This window comes from Battus philenor, unplaced genomic scaffold (genome assembly GCF_028537555.1).
Source record: "Battus philenor isolate CCGP_79_NKW_IND1 unplaced genomic scaffold, ilBatPhil1.0.hap1 SCAF_6, whole genome shotgun sequence".
Classification (NCBI taxonomy): domain Eukaryota; kingdom Metazoa; phylum Arthropoda; class Insecta; order Lepidoptera; family Papilionidae; genus Battus; species Battus philenor.
Window position 1 is genome coordinate 16,251,733 of NW_027181726.1, and position 16,175 is coordinate 16,267,907.

General features: G+C 33.8%; 1 protein-coding gene across 1 annotated transcript in view; it reads left to right on the forward strand.

The window, feature by feature from the left end:
• The first annotated feature begins 850 nt into the window (after positions 1 to 850).
• Positions 851 to 16,175, forward strand: part of l(3)mbt (lethal (3) malignant brain tumor) — a 33,394-nt gene continuing 18,069 nt past the window's right edge. Inside the window, exons 1-5 of the mRNA XM_068773353.1 lie at positions 851 to 966; positions 1,247 to 1,472; positions 1,545 to 2,345; positions 3,893 to 6,040; positions 8,189 to 8,414. Of these exons, the coding sequence (XP_068629454.1) occupies positions 1,320 to 1,472; positions 1,545 to 2,345; positions 3,893 to 6,040; positions 8,189 to 8,414 (3,328 nt within the window). The 5' untranslated portion in view covers positions 851 to 966; positions 1,247 to 1,319. The remainder of the gene's footprint in view (positions 967 to 1,246; positions 1,473 to 1,544; positions 2,346 to 3,892; positions 6,041 to 8,188; positions 8,415 to 16,175) is intronic.

The following is a 16,175-nucleotide window of genomic DNA, read 5'->3' on the forward strand; positions in this document are numbered from 1 at the left end:
TTGTAAAAAGCAAGCTACGTGTAGTTTTTGATAAATTCGAAAGAATGTTTATTATTTTTGCTCTTAAATTTTGTCATTGGAATTATCTTTTTAATCAACATGATTAGAAAGTGATAGAAAACTTTTTTTTTTATTTTCAGTTAGAAGTTTTTTCTCGTGAATAATTTTTTCATTTTCAATGTTTCTTATATATTCCATTGAATATTTTTAATATTACTGTTCAAAAATAACATAAATTTCTTCGCTTCGATTAACTATACGAATGCTACTGCATGTATCCGAACGGAAAACTAAAAGAACGGAAACTCGTAGCGGGAACGTAACGCAAAATTCTAAACTTAAATGGAGTGGTAGGTATTTAATTTCCGATTCCGGTATTTCCTGTTTTATACAATATGATAATTTGATAACAGCCTAGATATTATTTAACAGTGTTGTTGATACAAATTTACGTATAATACTTTTTACATATAAACCGTAAAAAAAATATTACGTAATTAAAACTTAAATAAAATTTTTAATAAATTTGGCGAGCAGCTAAAAACAATGATGTAATATTTTAAGATTTTTGTTATTAGAAATAAAGTAATTAAAGTATATGACTTAAGAAATAGTAGGGCGAAATCTCGATGGCCTTTTTGTTACCAATAGTTGAATATGTATTGTGTAGTTATGATAATTATGTAGTACTTATCTTTCATTTTTTTAGCTGAATAATCGGGCGCGAAAGCTTCGTCACAGAAATGCTCGCTGTTGATTGGGCTAAAATTTCGAAAGTGCCAACCTAAGAAATGCTGTAATAATTCGGCTATGTTGTCAGAACTATTACCAGTTGTGTAGGCAGGTAAAATTCGTCGCTTTGCTGAGCATAATTTATTTTTCTTTAATGGTTTTAAAGACGACTATGAAACTGCAATAACTAGAATATTACCGAGAAAATTCCCCTTTACCCTCGAAGTAATAAATGTAAGTAACAAATTATCGTTTCAGTGTTTCGAGAACTTTTCTTTTCAAAAGGTTGTGGTCCTGCAAAAGTAGCTGCACAATTGATAGAGCGCGATAGTCGCGAAAGAAAAATGTAATAATTTTGGTTAATACAAATCAATACAGAAGTAGTGTAATTTTTTTTACTATAATTTTTAATTAACCAAAGAAACTTTATCACTGCGTGTTAATTATTTTAAAAGTGAGTTGTGCGTTGAAGTGATTTTTACTTGACAATATTTTATTTTTAAATACGTTACAGGTGGTCAATAATGAATTGTAAAAGATAATTAAAACGTCGGTAATGATTTGGCCAATGTTTTCGTTGGCGAGAAATGGAGAGGCAGCAGAATAATGTACTTCAAAACTTTGACGATCCAAAAACGGAAATATTGAAAAAAAGATTGTTAAAGGCCGCCAACTCCAACATTAGTGGCAATCTGTCGCAAAATAGTTCGCAGCATAATGTGCTCTTGAACACATTGCGCGTGAGTTGAACTGCTCTCGTGAATTGCAACAAATATGGTTCGTCCTCATTGACGTCATTTAATATATTTCAGGCGCCAATTTCAAGCAGCATGATCGTGTCCTCGGTGCAGGCGCCTCAGAGCTCGATGCCAATCACCCACAATTTAGTCACGCACTCCATTGCGCCTGTGAAGATTCACACAAATAATTCTCCATATCCCCTTCAGCTATCCACTGTACATGTCCCTGTACAAATTCCAGGGTCTACTTCTAACATCAATGTCCCTGTGCAATTGTCAGCTGCCACAAGTACTGTGCCACTACAAATAACACCTGTCAGTCTTCCGCTCCAAGTTTCTGGTACAACCAATGTACCTGTGCAGTTGCCAGCCGGTGAAACAATTAATGTACCATTGCAATTGCCGCCGGTCAGTCAGAATATACAGTTGACCGGGCAAACTCTGCCGTCCATGCCACTCTTGCAAAACACACAGCCTTTGCACAGTTCAATAATTCATGTCCATATGGGATCAAATCCAAGGCCAGGTAACATTGATCCAAATTCTGATATGAATGTCTCCAGTTCAACACAGCTTCAGTTACCAGATTCAACTGGACTTCAAGTCAAAATGAACAATCCTACACCACTGTCCCAAATGCAAGTTACTTCAAATTCAGTTGTACAAATTCCAAACTCCCCCAACAATGCAATACAGTTGGCTCTTCCCGGAGCTGGAAATCCTGGTCCTGTGCAGCTGAGGGGTGCACAGAGGAATGTGCCTCATGTTGTTTACATACAGACACCGACTGGTCTCAAACCAGTGACAAGTACAGAGGTGATAAGTCAGGCCAGTACAAGTGGTAATCCACCACAGATTATTGTGCGGAGACCTGTGAGTATTTTTTTCTATATTTAAATTTTAAATTTTATCTTTTATATTAGATATTCATATTAATTTATTTTAACACTGATATAGCCTGAAAAAATAAGTGGAACTGCTAAAACCACATTCATGTACAGTATATATGTGATAAATAATTTAAACATACATACATTGAAATGTATTATTTATCACTAAGTTCCAGTTCATTTATCAATTGTTTATGTGGCTTTATTTATATTTGTAAATTGTTACATATATTTCAATATGTTAATAATTATACTTTTAATTATATATATTCATTTAAAATCATATTGTTTAGTTACAAATATATACTTCTGTTATATGTAGAAACTTCTACCTCAGAAATATTATGCAATAAAGTTTATTAAAAACATGATTACATAAAAATGTATTACTTAAGTTTCGGGGTGAGAAACCTTTTTAATCAATAGGCAAATCCAAACTTTAATTTTTTGCAACACATAAGCTTACATATAAATAATTTACAAAACTTCATTTATAGTAAACACTAATATTTTTAAAAAATCAATATAGTGATTCCACTTACAAATGTAAAGGCAAAATGTGAAAATAAACAAAAAAATATTAAAGGAATAATGAAAAAGAAATAAAATTACTTGAAATTTTTAATGAGAAATTTGGCACTGTTCAACATTATTCTAAGCTGATTTATATAAGCCGTAATTGATGAGATAACAATATTCACGCAGCTTTCTAATCTTGTATCATTGTCTTGATCTGTGGACATTTTTGATTGATTGTTTCTCTAGGATGTTCTACCATTTTATAATTGTTTTTATAACAAAATATTAATGAGAGAAAATCTATAAAATAGATTCAATTTGATAAATACTTGGAGAGCCGCATAAGTATGTTTAAAGTGCTGCAAGTGGTCCACAGACCATGTGTTGGTCATCCATAAACAACTAAGAAATTTATTGTGGGTTTTTACATTTAGAGCATGTTTGGAATTGAAATATCCATGTGTTTTAAGTAATAGAATCCCAATAAAAGGGACCTTAATTTTATTTCAGTTCCTTTCAAATCAGGTTCTTCCATTATATTCTCACAATATATAGGTGTTCGCTATGGGTGATCCAAAGTGAATAATTATTTGAATTTATGAAAAATATATTTTTTAAATTAAACATTATTTTTTTAAAATAGATCATAAACATTTGTCAATGTTTGTGTATGTATACATTATATAAGGAAATATGTAATCTTAGTAAACAATATTCTATATATAGATATATTATTATTAAAATTGCTTGATGAGGTTGCCATAATAAATAAGGATTGAAAAAAAGGAACTATTTTTAACTAGGTTTAAATATTTTATGTATAATTTAAAACATAAATTGTCTTTATTATTAACTGATTAATTAAATTTTTAGGAGCTGTGGTTAATATCACAGAAACTAATATTTCTTTATAAACAATATTCTATTGTCAGGTTTTTTCTTCTGCTGTTGTGTTTTTTAGTGTGTTAATTAAAATAAATTGTAGGTTTCTATCATATACCTTTGTTTCAGGTCGCTACAAACTCTAATATACATTTAATATCAAATGTAAATAATAAACCAAATATTGCTCAAATGCCAAAGCCTAATAAGTCTTCAATTCTTGCCCCAGCGAATGCTTCACAACCAATTGTAATCCAAAAACCTAAATCCAATGATAAAATGATGGTTCCTGTCAGCATAGCTCCTATGACACAAGCGAAGCAGGCGATCGCATATTTGGGATCCGTAAAGAAAAATAACACAAAAGCAATGAATGAAAATCAATCTATCCTTATATCTAGCAATCAACAGGCTGTTAATTCAAACAATCAAAAACTTTTCTTAACACCAATGAACATGCCTAAAATACAAAACACAAAGTTTATTCTTCCCGTTACTCTACCAGCAACAATGGCATCTAAAGGTCCAATAATAAATTTACAAATTGCAAACGGACAAATACAAAATGATCCGCAAGGAAATATAACTGTTATGAGGGATACTCCATCTATGGATTCATCAGATATGCCTCCACTACACCCACTAGGAAGTTTAATGAATGTAAATGGTAAAGATATGACCATACCTCTGAGTCCAAAAAACGAAAAGTCTTTCGCTATGTCCATTCCAGGTTCAAGAGCTGAACCGACTGGAGAACAAGGCGAATATACTCTATCGATACCAGAAACAAATTCTTCAATGAATGATGATATTTACACAGTCTCTATAGCTGATGAGGAAGGTGGTCATACACTTGAGAAGTCATTTACTTTGGCGATACCAGAGAAGAGTAAGAGTTTGTTAAACAAGAATATAATTGATAGAGATATCGCACCAATGACTGTAGCAGCGCCTGCTATACTTCGTCGCTCTAACTCTGATAATGGAGAGAGGAAAGTCTCAAATGCTAGCATTAAGAGGAGAATCTCACTTAATGATTTTACTAATAAGAATCTAAAGCCGCCTTTACCACAAATGGCTAGGATAGACAGTTTGAACAGCCATATGGACTCTGATATTAACGATGATCATCGGGTGCCTTCTTTGTTCTGTGATGAGAAGTTAGATAAAGATCTAGATATGAAGACCAACATTGGTGGTGATTCGGACCTTGAGGATGACAAGGAGAAGATTAAATTGATTCCAGAGGCAAGCATTGATGCTCTGTACCAATCGCTCAATGACTTCAATTCAAGGAAAAATTTAAAAGGTAATAATAGTGAGCCTACATCAGAGGAGGACCCTCCAGGGTTGATATGGAATAATGGCGTTGCACATCTTCAGGGAAGTAGACTACAATTTCAAACAAATGAATTCGGATTAATTGATTTGGTTGAAGACCACAATAGAATGTCAGGGAACCAGGCTACCAAATATACACCATTAAAGCAAATAAATGATGCTGTGAACAAGGAGAAGAAACCAACTTCACCAGAAGACTTGTATAGATGTGATGGATGTGGTTGCCATGGCATGTCTGCAGAGTTCATAACACCCAACTTCTGCAGTGTCACTTGCCAGACGGAAGTACAGAAGGCAGCACAGAAAAAGAAAGACAGAGAAAAGGCTGAATTGGTGAAGAAGAGGAATAAAATGAAGAAGTTGTTAATGAGGAAGCAGCTATCAGAATCTGATATTCAAGAGTGTAAAGATGGTAAAGTTTCACCCAAGAATTTCGAGTCAGTTGCTGGTGATATTCCATTAACTGAAGCAGCATTACTAAAGATGAGCGAAGATTTAATAGAAGATGAGAAGTATCCTTGGATGTGTGGAAAAAACGGTTTCTCATGGATGAGATACCTTGATATCTGTAAAGCGAAAGCCGCTCCAGTAAAACTATTCAAAGATCCATTCCCATACAACCGGAATGGTTTCAAAGTTGGAATGCGTTTAGAAGCTATAGATCCTCAGCATCCATCGCTGTTCTGTGTAGTGTCAGTGGCTGAGGTCCAGGGGTACAGGATGCGTCTCCACTTTGACGAGTACCCGGACCTTTATGACTTCTGGGTGAATGCAGACTCCATAGACATCTTCCCTCCTGGCTGGTGTGAGAAGAATGGACGGTCTCTTAAGCCTCCTGCTAGCTACACGCCAGCGGGCTTCTCGTGGCCATTGTACCTGAAGAAAATGAGGGCGGTAGCCGCGCCGAGGCATCTCTTTTCACATATAACTACTACGGTAAGTTGTATATGAATTTACATTAATTTATTACTGTGTAAATATGTTCATATATACCTGACCTTACCTGTCATATATTTATTATCAATCAAAACAAAAAAATTGTGATAAGATTATCTATGGTCAATGTCATTATTACAATAGTCTTTCAGATTAAGACAAAAAACTTATTTCTGTTTTGCAAAAGAGAGACATCCAACAACTTATGGCTTAGAAAATGGTTCAAAAAAATCTAAAATCTTACAGTGACCTCACAATATATTTACGATAATATTTTGTATGATTACAATAATTATAATAAATTTTAAAAAAAATAGGAGACTTCTATAGTGTATATTTACAAGGCACTGTGATATACTGACTGAACCAAAGTTTCGATCGAAAAATTCTTAATTCATTTATAATAAATTGAATCAGATTTTTTTAACAAAATTCTGTAATAAAATTCTGTAACGCATTATTGGACTACCATTTTCAAAATTCAAAACATATATTACAAGTGGATTTACAGGAAATGTTTATTGTTTCAATAAATGAATATTTAAATGACAAAAATCCTTGGCAGTGATGTCGCTTGATTATTTTGATTTCATTTAAGATTTATCAGATAAACTGTATATGTATAAATCTGTGTTAAACTTTATTAAAAGATGTGTTGTTTTTGAGTTTCTTCCTCCTTCTCCATAACTATAATAGTTTGCGTAACACAGTCAAAAATAAAACATATTAAAAAAAGTTCTCTTAAAAGTTCCAATGTTCAATAAATTTATTTTACTTTAACATGTTAGTAATGACTATTTATTATTGTGACTTGAAATAAAAGGTATCAAGGGGAAAGATTTTCAAATTAAGAACTGTTTATGTCAAAATTCATGTTACTGCATTGGTTTGATCTTTCTTTGTGCAATGTATGTATATAGTAATTTTTTAATGTTGTCTCACTTATAAAGCGACCACAATGCAACCATTATTTATATGGGAAGTTATAATGTCGCCATTGTTAATATTAAAGATTGCTTTGAAAGCCCGATGAGTATATATTTATATATATATACATAACTTTGGAACAACTTTTAATGAACTCTTATATATCTTCTTGCTTTATGAGGTACTATAGTTGTGGAGAAGAAGCAGTAAGAAACTCCACAACAACAAATCTTTTAATAAATTTTAACACAGATTTATACATATACACTCTATTAGATATAGCTGAATTAAATCACTGCTAAGGATTCTTGTCGTTTTAATATTTATTTATTGAATAATAAGCTTTTTACATTAATTTACTTTTAATATGTGTTTTGAATTTTGATGATGATACAATTACTTTAAATAGAATAATTATGTAACTTTAGTAGGAAGACTGTGAGCAGTCAATGGAATAATAACTTTAAATTCAAAACATCTTTATTTAAGTAGACAAATACATACGCTTTTGAATCGTCGATTATTTTAACATAAGTAGTAAGATATCACTGGCTGATGTTGATCTGTCGAGAAGATCAGACCAGAAACTGAACGGTTGATCTTTTTCAATGGAATTTATCATGGTGGGTGAAAAAACCAAGTTCCACACATTTCATTCAACTAAAAACTATTGAATGATATAATAAGATTTATTTAATAGCATACATTTAATTTTAGATTTATAACTAAGAAACGGAATGACAAAGATATCTTGTGGAACTTTATTATATGTTGTGTATTTGGTAACTTTTTGAATTTTTCAATTAAATTTAAGTGTTACGAGTTGTGTATTTATTTATTATATCTATATGTCTCTCAGTGTGTTTATATAGTAATATAAATTTTGGCATATAAACAATATGTTAGGATAGTAATGTCGTTTTTGTCGAAATATTTTTTTCCGAAAAATTGATTGATTTTTACCACTGCAGCATTGAAAATTTGTATACTAGATGGCAAAAGGTTGTTGATAACGAAGGTGAATATATTGTTGAATAGAAATGAAAAATTTTTAATGATGCAGTCGTGTGAATTTAACTTAAGAAAGCGACATTACTTTTCGGTTCCCCTAATATATCTCAGAAAATATTTATCTTTTTAGTTATAAATAACTAAAGTAGTTCTTTTTGTGTATTATAGAATCAATATTAATGAATATATTTTACCATCTCTATATAGCAGACGGTGAAGCCGAACGGATTCCGAGTGGGCATGAAGCTGGAGGCTGAGGACCTGCAAAACGACATGGTGTGCGTGGCCAGCGTGGCCGATATGCTGGAGAACAGGTTGCTGGTGAACTTCGACAGCTGGGACCACGTGTACGATTACTGGGCCGACCCCACGTCGCCGTACATCCACCCTGTCGGCTGGGCTGAGGAGAACGGCTTCTCATTGACACCACCCAATGGTGAGTACCATTAATTATTACTAGCTTCTAATGTGACGACTCGTCAAGGTTTTTTTTTTTTTTTATTGGAGTTAGTAACAAAAGGCAGTAAGAAAGTATAAACATAGAAGCTTAGAAATATAAAATTAGTTACAGTTGTTACCTAACTATCTCACTGAGAACATATAATGATTTATAGTCAAACAATGAAAAAACAAATAATAACGTTACTAAACAGGGATCAATGGTTATGGTTTATATATTTATACTAGCTGATCCCACAAACGTTGTTTTGCAAAATAATTAAAGTTTTTAATTAACAAATGTCAGATAAGGGTTGATCGTAGAGGGGTGAAAATTTAGGTTTGTATGTATTTTTGTATGCTGTATCATAATAAAATAAAAACCAAAAAAATTGTCTAAAAAATTAAAAATAAAATTTAGGGGTGGACCACCCTTATCTCTTAGGGGTATGGAAAATAGATAGTAGCCGATTCTCAGACATACTGAATACGCATATTAAATTTGGTAAAAATCGGTCAAGCCGTTTCGGAGGAGTTCAAGTTCGAACACCGTGGCACGAGAATTTTATATATTAGATTATGAGAGCACGAGAATATATCAATATCACTAACATATGAATTGTGGAGGTCACACATTCTGTATAAGGGTGCACGTTTACCCATATTAATTTAATTTTTATTTATTTACGTTGCGGTAAGTCACTAGATGCGACGCAGAGTCGAGTCTCATGGCGATCCTTGGAGGTGTTTTATCAAGGAATATCAGCAGATAAAAGCATACGTTGGCTTTTTTGGTTGACATGACTGTTCCTAGTCTTAGAATCAATCAGTTTAGTCTTTAATATTTAATGGAATTAGGCGTTACCTTGCGGAAGTCCATCCTAAGTAAGAAAAGGACCTATATGTAGCCACTTCCGCACATACAGTGGTAGTCTGACCTTTGTCAAGGAATATCAGCTGATGAAAGCATACGCCGGCTTTTTTGGTTGACACGACTTTTCCTAGTCCTAGAATCAATCTGTATAGTCTGATCCATCTTCCTCAAACCACTTTAACAAGGTCTTTTGTCCACCTTATGGATGGACATCCTACGCTGGGCTTGACTTAGATTTGTCTTAGACTTAGACTTGTCTTAGATTTACACTAAAACCTTAAGGTAACTGTTCTGCGTGCTATATAGCCTGCCTACTGCATCTTTAACTTGCCAATTCGCTGGGCTATTTCGATTACTTTAGCTCGATTACGGATCTCCTCTTTTTTATTCCATCTATTAGGGGGGATAAAGTACAAGTATTTATTTCTAATCAACAATATATCCAGCTTCGTAATCAACAAACCATGCCATATAGTAATTAATTTAATATTCTTTATTGTACATGCTAGAAAATATATACATAGTAGCATGCAAGAAAAAAGTACCATGGGCGGTCTTATCACACAAGGCAATTTTTTTCAGACAACCATAGATGAAAATAGTAGAGGAATAAATAACGGGTAGTATATATAGACAAAACATATGTATGTATATATTTTGTGTGTGTAACGGTTAAAAAAAAATATTTAATGGAATCAAGCGTTACCTCGCGGAAGTCCATCCTGAGTAAGAAAAGGACCAATATTTAGTCACTTGCAGTAGTAGTCGTGCAACAAAGTGCACCGCCCGCCAGCCCGCTGATAAATGCGTATGCGGCAAACAATGCGAATCACACAACCGCCACCGCCAAATCACTCAACACGTGTTTCATCGTGTGACTCTGTGTTTGGCACTAATCGGTGTAACATAACTCCTGAAGATGAACCATGGAGGGGTGATTGGACCTTTTCTCATTTGTATAGTCTTTTTCCGGTATAGCCTTCAAGACCTTCGGTTGGGTTTTTGTCTCAATCGGGTCAAAACGTCGACCCCGCGTTAGCCTTTTAAGGTGCTGAATATCCAGTAGTCATATGGAGCCTAATCAAGTAAATATAGTGGTTGCGTACCGATATCAGTCTGAGTAACCTTTATTTAATCAACGGATTAGTTAGATTTTAAATTTTTTTAGTGGGTCGCAAATAACATTTACTAATGAATTTAATTTACAAAACCTCAATAATAAACATAAAAATATAAAAAGTATAAAATTTTAATAAGGTAACGAGTTCGTATACAAATTTTTAAGTAAAATAAATTAAAAAAAAAAACAAGAAAAACGTATTTTGCGACGTAAAACAGTCATGATTTGATTAGTTGTTTCGTTTATTATTATATGGTATAATTACTTTTATAACAATATATTGCAAGGAAAATGTCGATATATTAAAATAAAAGAAATACTTGGCGGGTTGTATAAACATGTTTAAAGGACCGCCAGCGACCCGCGGGCTGCATGTTTCTTACCCCTGATCTAGATGACGAATAAAAGTAATGGAGATAGTCCACCGGTAGAGCCAGTTGAAGTGGGCGCCCAGGCCACAGAGCTCAAAACAGATAGCCATTGTGGCCTTGAGATTCTGGATGAAAGCCCACGGACTGGACTTAATAAAATGTCGCAAAACATCATTGGACTACCATTTACAACAGGGATGAGCAACCGCGGCCCTCGAGGCAAATAATTTTTTTTTAAATGCTAGATTCAAGGCTTTAAAGATGATAAAAGTGTCTAATTAGTTGTAAATCGAGTTTATTACGAAAATAAATTACGTTTAGAACATGGTTCGAACCTTGAATATATACTTTTTTTTTTCATGGCCCACTGTTTTTGAAACTGCGGCCCTCCGACTAAAAAAGGTTGCTCGCCCCTGATTTACAACATTCAAAACGCAAGTTAAAAATAAATTGACGTAAAAAAACTTATTATTCAAACGAATATTTAAATTACAAGAATCCTTGGCAGTGATGTCATCTGATTATTTTGATTTCATTTAGGATATATCTGATAAAGAGTACATATGTAAATCTGTGTTAAACTTTATTGAAAGATGTGTTATTAAGTTTCTTCCTGCTTCTTAATTACAACTATAACACATTGCGAAGCAGAGTTAAAAATAATTAGATAATAAGTTGACGATCAATAAGAGTTCTGTTAAAAGTTCCAATGTTAAATAACGGTCCTACAAGGAACATTTGACCTTGTTAAGCTGGTAAGAAGACGCTGCATACAAGGCACTTTCAAATAGTCATATTGAAGATCGATTTGAGTGAGAGGCTAGCATTGGACGTCGTGATGAATAAATATAGTAAAATTTAAAAGTATGCGAGCGGATCCGTGTTCAGCGCCTTGTAATGCAGAATTAATTTCAACTTCCTATGAGATCGTGAATCTGTCCGGATTTGCAATGACCTCTCGTAAAATACAAATGAATAAGTATTTGGAATAAATTCTCATATCGCCTTGCGGTGGTTGAATAAATTTTGAAATGATAGGCCTCGATATTGGAGCGAATAAGATATTAGTTATACAACCTTCATTTTCAAGCAGAACCTCTTACTGTGGGCTATCTACAACGTTTCGTTTGGTTAGTGCTTCACAGGCGTTTTTATACTGTTACGTGTTAGGATATGTATTTATATGGAATGGAACGTAAGATCATGCGTGAAGAGAAACGTCAGATTGTGCGAGCGAGAGGTGTGTGTGTGTGTGTGAGAGAGAGAGAGATATAGACGACTTTTGAACAACAAAGGAGAAAGGAGTGTGCGGAGCTCTGATTAAGATCTCTTCTTTAAATAAATCTTTGCGACCGACTTTAGATAGAGAGGAAAGACGACGAAAGACTCTACAGTTGAATCTCTGCATCCCAATAACCACATTTATTCACGGCATCGAGATAACAAATAGCCACGGATGTGTATTGACTATTTGCTTACAATTTATTTAAGCGAACGCTAGACTAGGACTAGAACACCTGCAGTATTAATCCAAGAAGTCTCCTTCGACCTTGAGTAAAGTGCCGACCATAGCTTCTTTGTGGTCCGTATGTCGGTCAAATCACTTTTCGCTTTTCTCAAGACAGCTTAAATGCAGCCTTAAATACCGCTGGCAGGTAATTTATAAACTGTTCGACGCTGGTATAGAAGGGGAAGTAAATAAACAATAAAGCCTGAAAGTCGAGCCTTTATTGTATTCCATATTTTATTTAATCTCACCGCCTACAATGAAAAGTGCAATAAAAAGAGGCACGGACAACAGAGCTCGCATAGTTTTATTGCCTTAATTGCACCCTGCACCTTTTTAACGCGCCGTCAGCCCCGATAAGCTCGTTCGTGGTGTTCGTTCGTTGTACCCGACGGTGTTCAGTGACACATAGGGAATCGAAATCATGAATAAAACTTATGATTGTTTTACTAAAAGCAAATAAATTATAGAAATATTTCTATTGGAATGCTACAGGCCAAAAACTTAAGGCAGTAATTTTGAAAAAGCCTTTTCTATATTACCAACAAGTTATTTATTATTGAATATGTGGACAGGGTGGTATAATATAGTAAACAAATAAAAACAAGCAGCGATATATGCACCTCTTTAAAACTGATACTGATTAGGAATCATCCTGTATACACTTCTCTTAATCCTTAAATGGACGATTTTTGTTTCACGTTTGAAAAAAATATATTTGTTAATAGACATGTATTACAGCGTAGGAAAAATGATTAAAAAAATCTAGACATGAATTTACTTTACTTTTTTTTTGCAATAATGTGAATGTTGTTTATTAACTACATTGCGCATTCATTGAGATTTTGCAAGTATGGGTAAAATAAGAGCGGAAATTGTTTTTGAGAAGTATTTATTTATGCTTCATTATGATATTTATAAAAACAATTGCTTTTTTTCGTATCATATAAAGATACACGGCATTTTTGGCACATTTTTAATGTAAAGCCTGAACATTTTGGGAATTTGCACCTGCTGCTGTCAAAGTGCCCAATGACATGTCTGATACAATCTGACGTCTTTCAAAGGAATTGCTTGAGCTGGTCCTCAGAACTTCTTCTTTACAAGTTCTCTTTGTATAGTGCTCCCACTAGGTCGACCACGTTTAGCGCCATTTGCAGTAGTAGATTTGTTTCTGGGCTGCGTATAAGTTACTTTGTTCTACATTTTTATTTTTTAGATCTGATGTTAAATAAAATGTAAAAAAACATACGGCGTGTTACAAAACATCAATGCTTCTGTTATCTGAGTTTCTCCCCTAAAAATAAGGCTGTCTTCAGCAGTAACAAGTTTTCGTTTTCGCCAAATCAGAGGTCGTCTAGGAATCCCTTGTTATTTACTCTGGGGTGCTGCTTCTTCGGCTTCCAAAATTGGAGGGTCTGGCATATTTTCATCGTTGTCGATTACGAGAAGAGGATCAGCACCCACTTCATCAGGCTGGGCATTCTCACCGTCATCACCATTTTCAAGGTCTCGAAGAACATCTCGAAGGATTTGATAATAGTGACCTTCATCCTCTACTTCGAAGTCTCACCCGTCTAAGCCATCTACTGAATCTTCAAGAGTTTCTAAATACTTTGTAATTTTGCTTTCTAGTAATCGCGGCATGGTAAAAACCAAAAGAAAAATCTTTCACCAAACATGCATTTATTTAGCAGGCAATGCGCATTGTAGTTTTCCTACAACATACCAGATTTCGTCCTATTCGACTGTAGCATCAAGTGATTTTCAATGTTTTACAACGTGAACATGTAATTGAAGATATAATCAAGCAAATAAAAATATATTATATACTTACATGATATTTTATCAGTCCAAACACAGTTACAAAACTTAGTTTCGCGCCGCTAGAAAAGTTTTCTTCTAAGTGATTTTGACATTAACTTATTTTCAATGCTTATAAACATTGGATAGTGCTAACATTAAAAAATGTACAAAATTAGTTCACAAATAAGAACTAGTTGTCAAATTTAACAAGAAATTAAAAGAAGGTCCATTTTATCTGTGGTTTTTAGTATGTTGTTTAAAAACAACAATGTGCATTTAAGGGTTAACTGCACGTAGATATAGGACGATGTTACATATGCTTTGGCTTACGTTTTTGGGAACCTCACGTTCAACTTCTACCGTGTTTGGTGCAGTGACTACATTACCGCATAAATAATTTGTCGGAATTTTAATTTTATTCATCTTCATTTCTCATACACTTCTCTCCTTCACTATCTCTTTCATATCTTCTATCACACTTCGCCATCGTTCTCTCGTTGTCATCCTAGATCACAGATTATTAGTTTCAAACTAATTTGACTTGTATATAACTTATTTATAAATATTTTATATTAATTTTTTATATTTAATCTTATTTGTATATAATATATGTGTTTCCTAACCTAACCTAACCTAACATTTTGTTCTATCCCTGAGAATTATTCTTTTATATCATGCAATGTATCATCTTACAATACTCTAAGCAGACTGCGACATTTATCTTCGCCCAAGAGAGACGTTTCTTCCTCTATTCTTCTCCTAACCATTGTGACCTCGGAAGCGGTGTCCTCTAAACAGAATAGCCAGGTCATATATATCGTAGGCGTTATTTTGCGGAAGTCCCTCCTAAGTAAGAAAAGGACGAATATAAATATAAATAATAAGTGCAATAAAGTGCATCGCCCGCCAGTCCGCTGATAAATGCGTATGTGGCAAACAATGCGAATTACACAACTACCACCGTTAAATCACTCAACAAGTGTTTCACCCCTCCACGGGGCATCTTCAGGAGTAATGTTACACCGATGCCAAACACAGAGTGACCATATATGAGATCATATATGTTTACATGTTGCCAGTCACGTATAAAGGGTTAAGCAATTGTTGGACACCCTACTCTTTCATCAAGGATTACCTGTTGGCGTTGAGTTATGTAAGCTTCAATCCGGTCAACACGCGTTCTTGATATACCAGATGTAGGGTCACCATGTCGATTAATTAATTCGGGATTTGTGTGTGTTGCAAACAATACATGTAAGACACATAATTAAAAGAGGTAATAACTAAATATGTACATCTTCAATAACAAAAATGATGAAATAAAAAAAATCGCCTTAAAAAGAATTAACATGAAACAGAGGAATTAAAATGACCATTTAGTTTTCCCGAATGGAATATTTTCGACGACATAGGTTTCAATCGTTGGGGGAGCCTATGTCTTGCTGTGGGCGGAAAAGGAGAAGAAATAATGTAACAGCCCTAGTTGACTAAAGAGACATGAGCGAAACCTTTTATGGCGCTTGTTCACTTTAAATACAGTGAGCCGGTAATTATCCTAAAATAAGGATAATTTATCAATAACATGTACACACACCGGCACAATAAGAGAAACAAAAAAAAATTTTTTTGGTCAATTTTTTTTAATCACATTTTTATGCACTATTGAAAGTATACAGTTAAATGGAGCACAGTCATCACACACAGCATCCAACAAAGTTCTTCATCAGAAATAATTAAAACGCTCGATGTCAGCAAACTCTTTAAAGAACAATAAAACCTATCATCGCACTTGAAAAATGTGAAATATTTTAAGTACGGTATTTCTTAACAGAGTACTTACACATTAATAAAAACTAGTGTCAAGATTTACAAAAACTGCTAAAAAATCTACCTTTTTTAGTTTTCCTAATTGTGCCGGTGTGCGATATAAATCGCTTCACGATATTATTTTTTTTAATTCGTCTAACGCTGGTAGGGTGCGTATGATATAAATTACTTCACGATATTATTTTTTTAAATGGCGTAACGCTGGTAGGTCTTGGAGATGATGACAACACGAAGTCTAAAGTGGAAGTGTGTAT